The following is an 18407-nucleotide window of genomic DNA, read 5'->3' on the forward strand; positions in this document are numbered from 1 at the left end:
CTTTGACTTTGTTTTACTCTGTGGACCAGGGGTTAAAGCATTACAGAGTTGCCCCGTCGTTTTCTCTTCTCCACAGTTTTGCATTTGGCTCCCTGATTTCTGCCGTTGATCCAGTGGCCACTATTGCTATTTTCAACGCCCTTCATGTGGACCCAGTGCTCAACATGCTGGTGTTTGGAGAGAGCATTCTCAATGACGCAGTCTCCATTGTCCTGACCAAGTAAGTCTGCTTTCTTCAAGCCACGGAACTAAAGGGCCTCATGTTGGAGGCAGATGTCTCCATGCAGCTGCATGTACAGCTGCTGGCCCTGTGGCTGAGTGGTTCACTGCTTCTCCATCCTTCTGTCCTGACAAACCTTCCTGTGCCTCAGGAATACTGTCAAGGCCCCGGGTGATTAGAGGAGAATCCGCCCTGTAGGACCGACCTCTTAGCAGTGCTTTTATTTATTTGTTTAGATCTTGCCGCACAGCATAGGGGATCTTAGCTCCCCGACCAGGGGTCGAACCCGTGCCTTCTGCATTGAAAGCACAGTCTGAACCACTGTACCGCCCGGGAGGTCCCTAGCAGTGCTTTTGAATTAAGCCCAGCTTGTCATCTGCATCACCGGGGTGCTTATTAAATGTCGCATTCCCAGGCGACACCCTCAGAGCTGCTGATTCAGTAGGTCTGGGATGAGTCCCCAGAGGACAGCCGAGCAGCCAGTTGAGGGATCAGCATTTGGACAGGATTGTTCCAGATGAAAACAGTCAGCAGTGGCCCTGTTCTCCCACTTGTGAGTGCTGGGCACCGGCTCTTCGCCACTATAAGATAAGGTAATGATACTGACGGACATCCTGCCTTAAGCTGCTCTAGTGTGAAGGCTGCTTTGGAAACTGCGGGGTTTTTCAGTTGTTCATTGGTATTACTACCCGTGTTGATAGTAGCTGTGTAGGTGAGTCATGAAGTGTCAAGAAGTCACTGCGGGTACTTCCCTGGTGGTCCAGTGGCTAAGATTCCTTGCTTCCAAGGCAGGGGCCCTGGGTTCAATCCCTGGTCAAGGGAACTGGATCCCACATGCAGTAACTAAAGATTCTGGATGCCACACCTAAGACCCAGCACAGCCAAATAAATAATAATAAATATTTTTTTAAAAGTCACTGGGCAAAGGGTCTGAGTTCATCTCATGCATTTATTGGATGCGGGGCTGTTTCCTTGCCCTAGCACTCGGCAGCTGTGGTGTTTGTTAACAGGTACGGCCAGGAGAGCCCAACAGTTCTACCAAAACCCAGAGAACATGCAGACAGTCAAAACTGCTGGAGAAGAGAGCCCTGTGCAGGGTGTCAGAGATGAGCCAAGAGGATTTGAGGGGCCACTATGTATCCTGTTAAAGATTAGTTTCTCCTTTTTCTGATTTTGGACTTCCTTTCTTTGTTGTGGGATTCCTTGCAAAGCATAACCACTCAGTGGTTTTCTTAAAAGCCTCATTATAGACTACATTCACAATTCTTGTGTTGGAATAAAAGAACATTTTCATAGTGGGAAGAGCCCAGATCTTGGAGTCAGACTGACCTGGGTTCCAGTCCCAGTGATGGCTACTGATCGCTGTTTGACCGCTTTGAGCCACTGGCGTCTCAACGTTAAAGTAAGGGTGACAGTGCCTCAGCCCAGGGTTCAAGTTGAGGATGGACTAGGTAAGTACACTATGTGAAAAGCATCTGCCATTAGGGGACGTCCCTGGTATTCCAGTGGTTAAGAGTCTGCCTTCCAATGCAGGGGATGTGGGTTTGATTCCTGATTGGGGAACTAAGATCCTACATGACACAAGATAACAAAGCCTACGTGCCCACACACCACAGCTAGAGAGAAGCTAAGACCCAATACAGCCACAAATAAATATTTTTTTAAAAACAGAAGCATCTGCCATCTGTTAATGTGAGATCCTTTCATCTTCTGCCCTTGTCCCCAGCTGTTGTTTCTTGTTTGTCTGTTTTTGTCCTCCTTTTGCAGGAAGAACTTACCAAATGTTGTTTAATTGAAAGAGGGGCTCACCAGACCTTAAACAAAACAGAAATATATGTATATATTCTAAAATAATACATATATTCTGCATATAAAATTTAGAAAACTCCAAAAGGAAGAAGAAAAAGAAAACAATACATGCACTGTAACGCCCAAGAGATAATTACAGTTAACAGTTTGGTAGATGTATCAGTTCACTTCAGTCGCTCAGTAGTGTCCAACTCTTTGCGACCCCATGAACCGCAGCACGCCAGGCCTCCCTGTCCATCACCAACTGCCTGAGTCCACCCAAACCCATGCCCATTGAGTCGGTGATGCCATCCAACCATCTCATCCTCTGTCGTCCCCTTGTCCTCCTGCCCTCAATCTTTCCCAGCATCAGGTCTTTTCAAACTGTGTTCTATTTAGATGGGTATATACTGTATTGTAACGTTTCCATTGAACAGAGTTGATAAAATAGTCTTCTATAACATCATTTGACCAGTTGTAGAGTGTTCCTTCTATGGATTTACCATGATCTCTTTGACCAGTTCCCTATTATTGGCTTTTTTAACGTTTCTCTTAAAACTTTTTATAGCTTTATTAGGAGATTATCATATATCATGCTGTAAGACCTTTAAAAAATAATCTGATGGCAATAATTTTTTTTTAAGATCTGCTTTGAAAACTGCTTAGCTTTCTGGTCTTTACTTTTATCTTGAGTCCTGGCTGTGCATTTGAATATTTGTGATAAAGAGTTTTGCCAAGGGACTTCCCTGGTGGTCCAGTAGATCAGGATCCACCTTCCAGTGCAGGACAGGTGGGTTTGACCCCTGGCCAGGGAACCAAGATCCCACATACTAAGGAGCACACGCGTTGCAGCAAGGAGCCCGTGTGCCGCAGCTAAGACCCGACGCAGCCGTGAACGAATAATTTTTTTTAAAAAAAGAATTTTGCCTAAATTGGAGGTGACATCATGAGTTATTTTTATAGATTAGGAGCTAAACTCAACTGATTTGTCTCTGATTTATTTTTTTCCTAAATCTCTCGAGGTAGAACCTTAGTTCTGAGCTTTTCCAGGTCTCTTTGCCACAAAAAAAGGCCAAAGCTTAGGAGATACTTTCTTTTTTAAAATGAGAAAGGAGGGAGTCACTGTAACTAGCCACACATTCTTTCTGGAAAAGTACTTTTGAAGGCCAGGATCACCTCTGATGACAGTTCCCAAAATTGGATCAGTGGGCACATGCATAGGTAGTTTCCCACCTTCACCTCCTCTGATGCTGGTGCACAGGTTGGGGCAGGAGTCACTGACCTGCGTCAGCCTCTCTGACTGTGAGCCCACTGGCATTTTCAGGTAGAGGAGGGAGGTAGGGGAGAGGGGGGCGTGGCAGGCCTGCCTGTGTTTGCCTTGTAGGAGGGAGGTGTTGTCAGCTTTCCTTGATTACAAGGAAGAATCACATCTTGTTTTTAATGTATGCTTCATAAATGACTGTTTTCAAAGTGATCTGATGATGATCCATTTATCTTTGTAACCGAAGATGTTGATGAACTACCCCCATTTTTTTTAATGTTTTCACTTTCATAAACGCCAGAAAAACTAAGTATCTCCTGTTTCCTTCATTAACCTTAATTAAATTATTTTTAGCTTTGATTTGTTGCTGTGACAGTCTACTCTTAAAATAATTGCTGTAGAAACCTTTGTTCTTTCCAGCTGCAGCTAAAGCTCATGAAATGGATCCTGAATCAGTATTATTTTTTATTCTTTAAGGTGTGAGAAACATGGCCTGAAGAAAAATAAAATGCACAAAATCTTGAGGCCACAAAAGGTCTGAATTCTCTCTTCATTTATCATGAGTTCAGAAACCATTGGCCTTGGCTTGGGGTCTGCTGTTAACCATTGTTGTGACCTCACCCATTAGCCACTGTCTTTGGACCTCAGCCTCCTTTGCGGGAAAAGAAAGCAGTGACACCAGCCAGCATCGTAGCTGTGGTCATGAAACAGGGTGAGAGCAGGACAGTACTCACGTCATCCGTGGATCCATCTGGGAGCTAGAGGTGCCGTTTGCCTTCAAAAGCACTTTCCCAATAAGAGCCCTGTTGGTTCCCAGCATTCCCCTCGGTGGGATGTTAAGCCACGATCTGCTGGGAAAGAACAGGAATGGGGGCGATTGGAGTGAGTTTGGAAAACATTTATGTGAGAAAAGTTAGTTTTCTTTTTTTGCAGGACTTTTTAAAACCTTTACTATGTTATATTGTGCTGTGAATCACCACAAAAGGCTGAGGTTATCTGACCAAGCCATCCTTTTATCAGAGATTATCCTGCCCCCTTTTTTTTTTTAAACTGGCTGTACCACACAGCTTGTGGGATTTTAGTTCCCTGATCAGGGATGGAGCCCCAGGCCCTCAGCAGTGCGAGCCCAGAGTCCTGGCCACCGGGCCGCCTGGGACTTCCTGAGATGATCCTGCTTTAAAGTTATGCCAGTTTGGGGCTTCCCTGGTGGCTCAGTGGTAAAGAAAGTGCCGCCAGTGCAGGAGACACGGGTTCAATCCATGGTCTGGGAGGCCATGCGCCACAGCTGTTGAGCCTGTGCTCTGGAGCCCGGGAGCCACAGCTGCTGAAGCCTGTGAGCCCCAGAGCCTGTGTCCGCACTGAGCAGCCCATGCCCCACCGCTGGAGAGTAGCCCCAGCTTGGTGCAGCTAGAGAAAAGCCCCACAGCAACGAAGACCCAGCACAGCGAAAAAAAAATACCTCCCCCCCGCCCCACCACCAAAAACGTTAAACCAACTCAGGACTTCCCTGGTGGCCCAGGGGTCAGGAATCCACCTGCCAGTGCAGGGGATGCAGGTTCGATCCCTGGGCCGGGAAGATCTCCCATGCTGCAGGGCAACTCAGGCCCATGCAGCACAACCCCTGAAGCCCACTCGCCCCAGAGCCCAGGCTCTACAACAAGAGGAGCCACCACGGTGAGAAGCCCGCACACCACAACTAGGGAGGAGCCCCTGCTCGCACGGCCAAAAATAAATAAATAAAAAAAAAACCAACTCTTAAAAAACGATACCAGTTCACGAAACACTGATTAATGAGGCCGAATGTTAGTTACTCTAGACAAGTCTTTGTTTTGTTTACTGACTCAGCAAAAGTTTGTTGAGTACCTTCTGTGTGCTGGGTTCTGCGCTAGGGCCTGGACGTGTGGCAGTGAGTAAGGCGGGCGCAGGCGTGGTCCTCGTGGGATGGTTCACTAGTTCGGCGCGCTGTGGAGGGCAGGTTAGGCACCAGGAGAGCCTGTGAGTGGGCCGGCCTGTGGGAAGGCAGATGTCCCTGAGGGAGGGTCACTGACCCTGGGTTCTGAGAACAAACCAGAGTCAGCTGGAGCCCAGGAAGAATGGCACGTGACCTGCAGAGAGGTGCCGGTGGCAGTGGGGCCCGGCCTGAATAGGAGAAGGTGGGGTCAGAGGTGTGGAGGGGAGGATCAGGGCCAGACTGGGTTTCCTCTTAAAAGCAGCAGGAGGCTGAGGATGGGTTTTGATCGGGCCAGTAAGCTGATTGAGGCTTCCCAGCTGGCTCAGCAGGAAAGAATACCCCTGCAGTGCAAGAGACCTGGGTTCAATCCCTGGGTCAGGAAGATCCCCTGGAGAAGAGAAGGGCAATCACTTCAGTGTTCTTGCCTGGAATCCCATGGACAGAGACGAGCCTGGTGGGCCACAGGCTACAGTCCTTGGGGTCACAAAGAATGGGACATGACTGGATGACTAACACACAGTAACCTGATCAGATGTGCATTTTCAAGGATAATTCAGGCCCCTGAGTGTTGGGTTCTCCTAGAAAGAGCAGGATGTTTATATGCAAGGATCGGAGAGAGAGAAGCCCTGGACTGGAGGATGATGGTGGAGGGAGGGAGGGAAGTGGATGGATTTGAGAGAAGGTGTAATCAGCAGGAGGAAGATACTTAACAGGAATAAACATTTTAATGGTAAAACGGTTTTACCTTTGGGGATGAAACCAACAATTGAATGTAATGACTGCTGACATTTTACTTTGCTGTCTTAATAGTGAAGGGGAAGTCCTTTCCGTTCTTCCTGCTAACCCCTTCCAGTCCCCACTCTGGGCCTTACCCACAGACATGTCTTCTTGAGGCGGCTCCATTCTACCTGGCTTCATGCCACAGCCTCAGTTTCAGGTTTGTATCTCACAGGAGCCCCACTCCCCCACCCCCACTCCATCCTAAGAACGCTCCCGTGACTCCTCCGGGCCTTCCGGATAAAAGACCAGCTCCTTAGCTGGGCTCGATCCCTGGGTCAGGAAGATTCCCCTGGAGGAGGGCATGGCAGCCCACTCCAGTGTTCTTGCCTGGAGAATCCCATGGACAGAGGAGCCTGGCGGCTACAGTCCATGGGGCCGCAGAGTCGGACACGGCTGAGTGGCTAAGCGGGGCACCTGTGTGCTGCCAGAGCCTGGGGGCTCCCTGCCTCCACATGTGCTCTTTCCTCTGCCCTGAGTGCGCGCCCTCATTTCTTCACCTCGCTAACCCTTCTTTAGCCTGAGTCGAAACCCAGCCCGTGTGTCATAGAGAACCTGTCTGAGTCAGGTGCCGCCGTGTGTCTCCTCTGCTCTTTCCTGACGTTGACTGAAGATGATGCCCAGCCTGAGAGCTGCGAGTTCAGTTTTATTTGGAGCAAAATGAGGACTGCAGCCCAGGAGACGGCACCTCAGCCAGCTCTGAGAAACTGCTCCAAAGAGGCAGTGGAGGGAAAAAACACTCAAAAAAGAGGCATTGGGGGAAGGTCAGCTTATGTTTTTGGTGAAAGGCGCATTCAGTGCAGTCAGGCACTTACTCGACAGAAGGTTTTCTGCTAGTCACGAGGAGCTGATGTCATCATGAAGGGATTTAGTGCTCCAGATACGAGGAGATGCAAGGATTGGGGTCATGAAATCAGTTCCTGAAAATAACTATCTGAAGACCTGTTCCACCAATTTCCCTGGAGCACAGAGTGCCTCGTTCACCCTGAAGTCCCTGCAGGGGGTGTGTGTTGCGGGTCAGCAGCGCAGGGTTCCGTCTGCACAGAGGCAGACGGCAAATGCCCTTGGCAAGTGCCCGTTTGTAGTTGACATGAGATGGTCCTAGCTCCTGTCTTTGTGTGCATGTATCTGTGTCTCTTATTTTTGGCTGTGTTGGGTGTTAGTTTGTCTCATGGGATCTTTCTTGCGGCATGAGAACTCAGCTGAATCTAGTTCCCTGACCAGGGATGAAATCTGGGTCCCCTGCACTGGGAACTTGGAGTCTTAGCCACTGATCCACCAGGGACGTGCCCCCATGTTTTTCTCCCTTATTAGACTACTTGACTCCCTAAGGGCAGGGACCTGCTCTCATCTCTGGACCCCCAGAAACTAACAGTGCCTGGAACAAAGTAGATGAACAAATGTTTGGCAAACAGGTTGAAGGATGGAATGAATGAATGAGAGATTAAGCAAGAAGTTAAGCTTTGAGTCCTAAGTTAATTTCTAATAACTTTGTCTATAACATTTTAACTTCTTTTATTTCCTAGCACAGCTGAAGGTTTAACAAGAAAAAATATGTCAGATGTCAGTGGGTGGCAGACCTTTTTACAAGCCCTTGGCTACTTCCTCAAAATGTTCTTTGGCTCTGCGGCACTTGGTACCCTCACTGGCTTAATATCTGCATTGATATCCTTTTAATATGATGAACACGCGTGGCCAGGAAGATTATTCCTAATTACATCCATCTCTCATCATTTTCTCCAGTAGACTAAAGTCATATTTAAGGAGGGTTTTTATGCTTAGTTTTGGTTTGAAGAGCACTTTAAACTCAAGGATTTTAAAATTTAACACATGAAATGTAGCATGTCACTTTTCAAAGCTTAAAAAAACATGTACATGGTTGAATATCAGATCTGATTTTGGGGTCTCCTCAGTTCCCAGGGTATGAAAACTGTATTCAGATGAATTTTATTTTCTGCCATCTCACTTTTCACATTAAGAAAATTGGAAATTAATTTCCTTTGAAAATGTCAAATTGAGAAGATCTCTACCCCACTGAAACTATTTATCTGGATGAACCAGGAAAGAGACTTTCAAAATGAGCTCTATCTAAGTTATTTGCACTGATTTTGTGGCTTAACAACCCACAAGCTCTTCCAGCCAGAGAAACAAAGAAACTTGTTAAGGCCACCGACACCTTTATTGCTGTAGAAAATTTGTCGTGTTTAAAACAGAAACAGGCCCCAGACCATTCCTGTGTGCGTCTCGGGGAGATGGCCACCTGGCCTTCCTCCGTGAGCAGTCTGTCTTGCAGATGGACAGAAAAGCAGCTTCTGCCTCAGACAGGCACATGTGTCTGCCGTCCTGTTGAATTTTCCCTTCAGTTCCTACGTCCAGAAGTCTCAAGGCGCTGTTGAGTCGGCTGACAGCTTCTCATATTGTACCAATAAACAGAATGGAAAAGAAGACTTTTTCCAGTTCAGTATTTTCCTCTGCATTTATTGCTTGCTTTAGAAGGGTGGAGGAGGGGGAGCACCTCTGCCTTATTGAAGCCGAGTAGACGGGTGCTGTGGGCGCCAGCACAGGCCTGCCAACGACAGGAGAGCACGTAGAAGACTCTCCTGTCACAGGAGCGTGGGTTTATAAAGGTCCTGCAGCAGCGCACTGGTCCCCACGGTTCTGGGAACCCCGTAGTGACCTCGTCTGATGGAGGAGGAGGCGTGGAGGGGGTCATGGCCCTGGGAGCAGCCTGGCAGAGTGGGCTGTGCTCAGTCTGTCTGCCGGCCCGGCTCTGCCCCTGCTGCTCCCGGGCCCTCCAAGTCAGCATTTCCAAAGGAGTTGACTTGGGTGACTATAATGTTCCCCTGTTGCTTGTCTCAGGAATTTACATCTCTCAGTATTCTGTCAGATTCCCTTCCGTAAAACAGGAGTCCTCCCTACTGAGGAAAAAGTCTGTAACGACAGATTTTTCACTCGTTACCTTGAGGTGTTCCCACATCTTTGTATCCAATGTTTACCCTTTCTATTTGGAAAGCCGTGGTTTTGTGACTTCTCTAGATCACCCGTAAGGGTTCTTGGGTTCTTTTTCCTTGACCGTTGTCATTTACGTGCTGAAGCACATTGACCTGAGGAAAACGCCTTCCTTGGAGTTTGGCATGATGATCATCTTTGCCTACCTTCCGTACGGGCTCGCAGAAGGGATCTCTCTCTCGGGTAAGTGATGGAGGGCGTTGGATTGCGGGGGTGGACGGCACGTTGTCCAGCCTGGAGAAAGAGCTTCTGTCGCTTGGGTCACTTTCAGTCATAAGACACAACTCAGAAGAGCTTGAGCAATAAAAAGGGCTTCCTGGATCTCTAGGGAGAGTCTGGATTTAGACCTGGCTGGATGCAGGAACTCAAGTGTTCCCGTGGTCACCTTTTTCTCTTTACCGCCATCCTGTAGCAGAGATCAAAATATCTCTTCCCAGGTTGCCTCTTTCTCAAAACAAGCCCTCTGAAAGGCCTTCACTCAAAGCATGGGGTCTGACTGCCAAGGGCAGTCACCAGATGCTGTCACCCACTGATCTGCATTCTTTCACTATGGTTTTGCCTTTTCCAGAATATAAATGTCGTATGACGGGAATCATGTAGTATGTAGTCTTTTGTGACTTACTTTTTTCAGCTATCATAATGTTCTTGAGAGACACCACATTGTTGCTGTATCCATAGTTTATACATTCTCACTGAGCTGTTTTTTCCATTCACCATCCGAAGGACGTTTGGGGTTTTCCAGATTTTGACTATTAATGTGTATATGTCCATTAATCTTAGATAAATACTTATAAGTAAATTTGCCTGGTTTTACAGTAGGTGTATACTTTACTTTGTCAGAAACTGCCAGGTGTTTTCACAGAGTGACTGGACCATTTTGCATTCCCACCAGAATGTATGGAAGAGTTTCAGCTGCTTCACATCCTCACCAACACTTAATTTTAATTCTAAAAGCTAGCCATGTTGATATAGGTATGTGGCAATTTGATTTTGATATGCCTCGATATAATTTGTCTCATGTTCCTCTTGGGATTTCTTGAACTTCATGGGTTTATGGTTTATGTAAAGTTTATGGCTTTTATCAAATTTAGTACATTTCTGTTGGTTTCTTGAAATTTTTTTCTGTTCCTCCTCTGCTGTTGAACAGAATCCTCTTTCCTTCAGGTCAGTGTCTGGTGTCGTGCGTGGGTTCTCTGCGAGAAGGCCTTGCCAAGGAGGAAGGAGAGAGAGGGCTCTGGCTGTTCTCGCTGGAGAAGCTTGTGAACCTCAGGGTCTCGTTTGTTTTGAACACCAAGCCAGTTCTCTTGGATAACTCCATCCCAGTCCTGCCTTCCCGTGCTTCTCTTATCTTTTGGCGCTTACATGAATACTGCCTGTGAGTCACTTGGCTCTAGTGACTCACTGTTTTTACACGATTTTTCTAAATCGTGTCCCACCCCCCTTGAGAGGAACACTGAGTACCTATTGGCAAACATACATTTCATGCGTCCTTTGATAATTTGTGATTAAAACAAGGGGATGTTTTTCTTGTCCTTTCTTCAGAGAGGCAGTGTTTTCTGTTTGTAGGAGTTTCGTTTCCTTAGGGACTTCTGCTCTGCATGCTAATGGGGCCAAAGAGAGCCAAGAACACGCTTGTTCACCTCTGAGTAACAGGCTGGCTCTGCCCTCGCTTTGTGGGTGGGATGTTTGTCACGCAGGGTTTTCAGAGAAGAGGGGACCGGCCCGTTACTGTAAAAGCAGCCCTGAGGCTGCCCACTCCTCTCTCTCTGCTCTGGCCTTCCTGTCTCAGAGGCCACGCTCCCTGTGTAAATCTGTGTGTTTAGAACACAGCAGTTAAGGGCACCAGACAGACCTGGTTGGAATCGTAGCCCCACCTCTCATTAGCTGTGTGATCTCAGACAGCAGACTGAACCAGTATGAGCCTCCACTTCCTTGTATGAAGTGGAGGATGTGATCATACAAGGGCCCCCGGCCTTCCCTGGTGGTGCAGTAGGTGAGACTCTGCCTGCTGACTCGGGACATGTCCGTCCCGGTGCGGGAAGCTTCCGCATGCCGCAGAGCAGCTAAGCCCACGCGCCACAGTTACTGAGCCCGAGCTCTCGAACCCGTGAGCTGCAAACTGCTGAGCTGGAGTTCCACAACTGCCGAAGCCCGGATGCTCTAGGGCCCGTGAGCGGCAACTGCTGAATCCCGGGCACCTGGAGCCTGTGCACGCAACGAGGAGTCGTCCCCGCTCGCTGCAAGTAGAGAAAACCCGAGGGAAGGAACGGAGACTCAGTGCAGCCATAGATAAATAATTTTTTAAAAAGAAACGACGTGAAACAGAGAACTCAGAGTGACGTAATAGAGCAGCAGCGGGCCAGGAGCATCCCGAGGCGGGGGTCAGGAAGCTGTCCTCAAAGCGGTGCCGTGCGTGGGGCTGAGACCCGCGTCGCGAGAGGGAGGCGGTCTCAGGAGGTGCCAGGGAAGGCGGGGGTCGGCAGCAGAGGCCATGGGTCCCAGGTGGCGGGGCGGAGCTGGGCTCGCTCCAGGAAGAGCAGGAAGACTGGGGCTGGGCCAGAGGGGCAGATGCCCCAACCTGCACAGGACTCTCAGACCTGGAAAGAAGTTGGGGTTCTGTTATACAGGCAAAGCTGAATGTTGAAGGACTTTTTTTTTTTTTTAAATATGAACGCTTCACGAATTTGCGTGTCATCCTTGCGCAGGGGCCATGCTAATCTTCTCTGTATCGTTCCAATTTTAGTATATGTGCTGCCGAAGCGAGCACTTGAAGGACTTTTTAAAAACCGCTGTGCTACGAATAGGTGCCATACCTGTAACATGACCCTGTTTATTACTTTTTAGAGAGAGAGAAGCTTTACAACAGCATGGTAAAAGAGCTGGCGGTCTGCACGTCTAGCTGTTAATAGTAGTGCCTGTGGGCAGACGGTGTGAATGAGTAGTCTCTTGTTTTACTGTTCACCTCTGTGTTCAGATGTTACAGTGCGATATGTCTCTGGTTGGGTCTTTAGCAAAACTGACTCGGGCTTGACTCGGCCTTAGCCTTCAAGACGCGCAGTGTGTTTTACCCACAGTAAAGGTCAGTGCAGTAGAAATTACACACGATGCTCTTTCAACTCCTGCCTTTTGGACTTGAATCCCTTTATTCCTCAATTACATTCGAAACCATGGGTTTAACTGAGACTAGAAATGAATTTCCTCCCACCTCCCTCCCTCTCTCCCGTCCTTCCTTCTATGAGGCTGACCATTTGCTGCTGCTGTCCACTTCCTTAAATGCTGCCTTCTGAAAGAAGTGAACGTGTCGGGATTTTTCATTCCAGGTCTTAAGTTCTCAGGTCTTTTATCTCCAGGACAGAGCCCGCTGGCACCGTCTTCCCATTCAGTGTCTTTGAGCAGCTGCAGTGGGTGAGGGTCTTCTGGTTGGTGATGTCATCTGGGCTTAGGGAGGGCATGTGCGCTGACCCTGGGGCTTTGGCACCCACTGCTGACCCTGACTCTCTCCTTCAGCCCCCGGAACTTGGGAGGCCCCCTAAGCCCAGACTGGACTGGTGTGGGTCATGGCTGGCTGTCCACTCTTTCCTTGGCCAGAGAGCCCATTTCTGTCTGGTCCAAATTCAGCCCCCAGATGGGGTTTATCTCTACAGAAAGTTTTAAACATTTGAGTGAGTTGCTGTCATTAAAAGTTGGATGATTTCTGGGAATTCCTGGAGGTCCAGTGGTTAGGACCCAGTGTTTTCACTGCAGGGGGGTGGGTTTAATACCTGGTTGGAGAACTAGATCCACAGGCTGTGTGGTGCAGCAAAAGAAGGAAAAACGTTGGAAGATTTCCTAAGAAGCAGATTTCTGGCGTCTCTCAAAAACCAGAAGGAGAGGAAGACTGGTCGGCACTCGGCCCCCATCCACAGAGCTGCTGTCATCCCTTTATAGATGGGCCTGTGCCTTCTTTCCACACGTACCACACACCCACTTACTGTTTTAATCTTTATGTTTATTGTCTGGCCCCTGAGTTTGGGTTTCTAACCCCTGGTCTAGTGCACCAGACTCACGTGGCCAGCCTGACCCCTTCTGCACTGAGCCTGTCTCCTTGTTTCCCAGGAGGCAGTGGCCTCAGTCCCAAGGGAGTTTCCACATTTCACTGTCAGATCTGACTTCCTGGAGTCTTAGACTTTCTGCAAAGTGAAAGTATTAGTTGCTCAGTTCAGTTCAGTCGCTCAGTCGAGTCTGACTCTTTGTGACCCCATAAACCGCAGCATGCCAGGCCTCCCTGTCCATCACCAACTCCTGGAGTCTACCCAAACCCATGTCCATTGAGTTGGTGATGCCATCCAACCATCTCATCTTCTGTCGTCCCCTTCTCCTCCTGCCCTCAGTCTTTCCCAGCATCAGGGCCTTTTCAAATGAGTCAGCTCTTCGCATCAGGTGGCCAAAGTATTGGAGTTTCAGCTTCAACATCAGTCCTTCCAGTGAACACCCAGGACTGATCTCCTTTAGGATGGACTGGTTGGATCTCCTTGCAGTCCAAGGGACTCTCAAGAGTCTTCTCCAGCACCATAGTTGAAAAGCATCAATTCTTCGGCGCTTAGTTTTCTTTATAGTCCAACTCTCACGTCCATACATGACCACTGGAAAAATCATAGCCTTGACTGGATGGACCTTTGTTGGCAAAGTAACGTCTCTGCTTTTTAATATGCTGTCTAGGTTGGTCATAACTTTCCTTCCAAGGAGTAAGCGTCTTTTAATTTCATGGCTGCAGTCACCATCTGCAGTGATTTTGGAGCCCAGAAAAATAAAGTCTGACACTGTTTCCACTGTTTCCCCATCTATTAGTTGCTCAGTTGTCTCCAGCTCTGCAATCCCATGGACTGTAGCCCACCAGACTCCTCTGTCCATGGAATTCTCCAGGCCAGAATACTGGAGTGGGTAGTCATTCACTTTTCCAGGGGATCTTCCTGACCCAAGGATCAGATCCAGGTCTCCTGCACTGCAGACAGACTCTTTACCATCTGAGCCACCAGGGAAGCCTGAGTGTGGGACTTTCCGGAGTGGCTATTTAATGTCGGGCCTCCCGAGGGCTGTGACCACCTTTGTGGGTAGAATGACAGTATGGGCGGAAGCCCACTCCTGTCACAGTGTCCGTGGTTGTGATTCACAGCTTACGTGGTTCAGGCTCCTCTGGGGTTGACTTTTCCTTCAGGGTGAGAACCCCCAAGTCTTGGCTTTGCAGTGAATTTGCAGTGAACCCTTCTTGAAGCTGGCTAGAGAAACAAAGCCCTTTGAGAGCCCAGAAGCCAGAACCGTCTAGCACTGGATTGTGCTGAAGAAAAAGAGACTCCTGGGAGCGGTTCCACAGAAGCTGAAGTGAGCTGTGCCGTGTGCCTGCCCCGGCCTCGGCGGTCTGGGCTGTCCCTCTGTTCCACCTCACGTTGCCTGTGGTGTCCACGGTCTGGGTGCAGAGTCAGGAGCTCCTCCTCTTCGGGTGCTCGCCTGCAGGAACTTACCAAGAGGAGCAGGTGAATCGAGGGGACAGTCGGAGGTTTTGTTGTCGTGTTTTATCTAGTGGAGCAGAGGCTCAGAATGGCTCCTGACTTCCAGAGTCTCGTCACTGCTGTTAAGTCGCAAGTAAAGACGTCTGCCGCCCTCTCCTTTCCCTTCTCCAAGCTCGTCAGGGGTGGCTCGTGGGCAGCGCTGCTGGAGTTTCCCAGCCCCGCCTCCTTTTGGGGCGACAAGGAAAGAGCAGACAGGAGTTTGCTGTTTCCTAAAAGGTCCAGGAGATGAAATGTTCCAGCTTCTGCTCTCTCTCCGGCCAGCAAATACCTTTTCAGTGCCACGAAGAGTGGGGTTTTCCTGTATTTTGTAAAGTGTCGTTTACACAGCAGGCTCACCAGTTGAAACATCTCCAATGCAGTTCTGTGTTTTTTCACTCATTTTTAACTGGAGAGTTAGCTGGTAATCTGTTTCTACAAAATGGCAGAAGTGAGTTACGTTTTTGCTTATAGAGTTTGACTTGGAATTCATGTATCTTGGCAGCTTGTTTAAAGGCTTTGTAAAAATCTCAGCTTCTTTACGTGAAATAAAGACCTCCTTGCTGCTGCCTCTCCAGGAAAACACACAGAGGAAACCTGTGTTAAGTGGCTTCAGCAGTGATTAGGGCAGTGGACAGAAGCTGAAACTCACATGCTCAGAGCGCAAGCAAAGTTGTAGATGCTCTCGTGGAGACCGTTAAAGAAAAAACACGTCACTTAAAAAAGAAAAAGAAAAACATCTTTCTTTTCATAGTATAAGGTTAATTCATGGTGACCGTGGGAAAATTCAAAATTACAGTATGACAGGGACTTCCCTGGTAGTCCAGTGGTTAAGAATCTGCCTTGCAATGCAGGAGACCTGGGTGTGATCCCTGATCGGGGAAGTTAGAGCCCATTATCCACTAAGCCCCTGAGCCTGCGCGCCTTAGCTTGAGGGTCTGTGTGCCACAACAGAAGGGCCACGTGACGCGCTGAAGATCCTAGGGGTCACAGCTAAGACCCAGTGGAGCCAAATAAACATGTACTGTTTGAAAAATTACAGTACAGCAAAGTAAAAATCCACCCATTCTTTATACCCAGATTCCTTATGTTCCCTTTCTGCCCCAAGAGTGATACCTGCCCCCCTTCTATCCACTCACGACAGTGACAGCCCACACCTGCTCTGCCCTGGGCTCATGACGGGCACTTGGCGTGGCTGCTCTTCATTACCCTCCTAAGAGTTCCATGAGCAGGTTCGATTAGTCCCACTGTACAGTTGGCAACACTGAGGCTTGGGGAGGGGAAGAAACTTGACCCACGGTCACCCAGCTGGTAATGAAGCTGCCAGAGAGCTGGGCCCATAACATTCCTCTGGGAAGCCTCAGGTACTATTTTCTTCTCGTTTTTCTTAAAACACCTAGTACTTGAGGCTGCAGGACTTTCAGGAAGTGTGAGGCGTGATTTGCGTGTCACATGGCAGGTGCTTCTCTGCTGTGTTCATGGCTGTGCGCTCTGCCCTCTGTCCCCCTCCAGGCATCATGGCCATCCTGTTCTCCGGCATTGTGATGTCACACTACACGCACCACAACCTGTCCCCGGTCACCCAGATCCTCATGCAGCAAACCCTGCGGACCGTGGCCTTCTTGTGCGGTGAGTTCGACCTCTGCAGTCGCGTGCGGGCCTCCCAGAGCTGCTTGTCCTTCCTGCCTCTGTTCTGGGGGTCCCTTGAGATCTTCCCTGGCAGAAGAGGCAGCATGATCCCTCAGGGCCGGATACCGCACGCCCTTATCTCTTGTTAGTTACTCTGGCTCTCACATTCCATAAGGAGTTCTAATACCTAACAGGTGGAACTTTTGATTCCTATAACTTTAAGACCAAAAAGTGAGAACTGCTATAATTATGAATATTTGAGACGTGTACATTTACCATATGTGAAAGTGACATTTCCAAAAAATCTATTCCTTGGAACTGAGATTCATAAGAGTTAGGTGAAAAGAACACTCCATGGGATTTCTGTAGTGGTTCAGTGGTTAAGACTCCGTGCTTCCACTACATGGGACAAGGTTCGATCCCTGGTCGGGGAAGTTCCACGTGCTTCGAGGTACGGCCAAAAAATGAAAAAAGACTCCGTAGTCCAAAAAAGAGTTTGGGAAATCCTGGGGTAAGTGAAGCTTAACAGGGACTTCCCTGGTGGTTCAATCCACCTGCCAGTGCAGGGGACTTGGGTGAGATCCCTGGTCGGGGAACTAAGATCTTTATGTCACCCAGCAGCTCAGTCCATGCACCGTGACTCAGGGTCCTGCGCGACACAGTGAGGAGCTCACGTGCCACAGCTGAGACCCAACTCAGCCAGAGAAATAAATATATAAATACGTATTTTAAAAAAAGTTGAACAAGTTTCCGAACCCTGAGACTTTTCAGCTAACGTGCATTGTGAATCTCTAAGAGAGAGAGCATTTCCCAAAATTTCCTAAGCATTTCTTGGTCCACAAGTCTCTTGAAGGACGTGTTGGCCGATCCTGCGTTAGAGGGAGGGGTCAGGGCCACACTGATGTTTCTCTCCAGCAGTCTCAGTGCAGCACCAAACTCTGATGAAACCTGGACCCCCCAAGTTTATACCTGGGAGTGAAGGCCCCCAGGTGACTCCTCTGCTTGTCATCGTCAGCACCGCCCGTGGCGTTTCGGTGGGCTGTCTCATATCCAAGCGGTAATTCCACACTGTCACAGGCTAGGGGTCACGGGCAAGCTGTGCAGAGACTTTATGCCACAGACAGGGAGGCTCAGGTCCAATGGCTTGAGCACTGTCTCGTAGCTAAGAAGTGAGTCTGGAAGCCAGTCTGTCCCTTCCTAGTCCAGTGGGTATTGTTTGCACCACACCTTTCTTGGAAAGTCATGGCCAACGACTCTGAGTCTCACCACAAAGAAATGTAAAGCAAAACATCCATCAGATTCTATTTTGAACCCATCAGATTTTAAATTTGGTGCTTCCCCACTTCTGACAGGAGTGTATAGAAACAGGCCCTGTTGATGGGCGTGTGCACTGATGCCGTCTTTTTAGGAGAGTCATTTGCAGCCTCAGTCAGAATTTCAGAGGCACGTGTTCTTTGGACCCAGTGATTCTACCATCAGGCATTTAGCTTGTGCACAGGGGTGTTTGCTGTCGCTCTTTCTTTGGGGAAGGTCGGGGGAGGTGCACCCGGGAATATGGGATCCTAGTTCCCTACCAGGGATGGAACCTGAGCCCCTGCATTTGAAGCATGGAGTCAACCGTGGGACGGCAGGGAAGTCCCTGTTGTAGCTTTCTGAATACTAGAAATAGAATCAGTCTAAATATCCATCAGAGATTCATTTTTAACCATGACTTATCCACATAATCGTATTCATGCTACCGGAGAACAGCATTACTTAGATCGGAATGTTTTCTAAATGAGCTGATTTCTAAAGGTGACAAAAATATTTGATAAGAAAAACATTCAAGGAGGAGAAGGATATGTATACTCTCCAGCTTGTAGACTTGGTCGAAAGGGATACACATTTGAAGAAGGAAAAAAAACACCATTGCTAAAATATTTTAAAACAGCCTTGATGTTTTATGATGTTCAGCTTTTAAAATAGGGTCTTTGTCTCCCTGGCTCCAGCGCTCTTCTGGAGGATGTCACAGTCTAAGCAGGGAGCCTAGTGCTAGAAATTTATAAGGTACTTTTTCTTAGGATACACAAGTGGCTGCTTGTACGGCAAGAGTAAATGTCAGCTTCTCTTGGACTTGTGGAGGGGAGCCAGGGGTTGAAACGTATCTCTTCCTGCAAATCCTGCAGGGTGTAAGCCTTCTAAACTTTGTGGTGGCATTAAATGTGTGAAGTCAGTCACGGGCTTTGTCCGCTCTGGCGAAGAAGTTGACAA

The 18407-nt window shown here is 48.5% G+C and overlaps 1 protein-coding gene and 1 non-coding gene across 7 annotated transcripts in view; one reads left to right on the plus strand and one right to left on the minus strand.

The window, feature by feature from the left end:
* The window catches only part of SLC9A8 (solute carrier family 9 member A8), a 73940-nt gene that overhangs the window by 40466 nt on the left and 15067 nt on the right, over window positions 1-18407 (plus strand). For all 6 annotated transcript variants that reach the window (XM_043882862.1, XM_043882860.1, XM_043882863.1 and 3 more), the window contains 4 exons: window positions 77-220; window positions 7524-7662; window positions 9084-9189; window positions 16041-16157. In XM_043882862.1, the coding sequence (XP_043738797.1) occupies window positions 77-220; window positions 7524-7662; window positions 9084-9189; window positions 16041-16157 (506 nt within the window). The remainder of the gene's footprint in view (window positions 1-76; window positions 221-7523; window positions 7663-9083; window positions 9190-16040; window positions 16158-18407) is intronic.
* Window positions 11667-11773, minus strand: LOC122682262. The gene has a single exon (XR_006337283.1). It is a non-coding gene; the product is annotated as a U6 spliceosomal RNA (small nuclear RNA).

Source organism: Cervus elaphus, chromosome 23, assembly GCF_910594005.1.
Source record: "Cervus elaphus chromosome 23, mCerEla1.1, whole genome shotgun sequence".
NCBI lineage: Eukaryota > Metazoa > Chordata > Mammalia > Artiodactyla > Cervidae > Cervus > Cervus elaphus.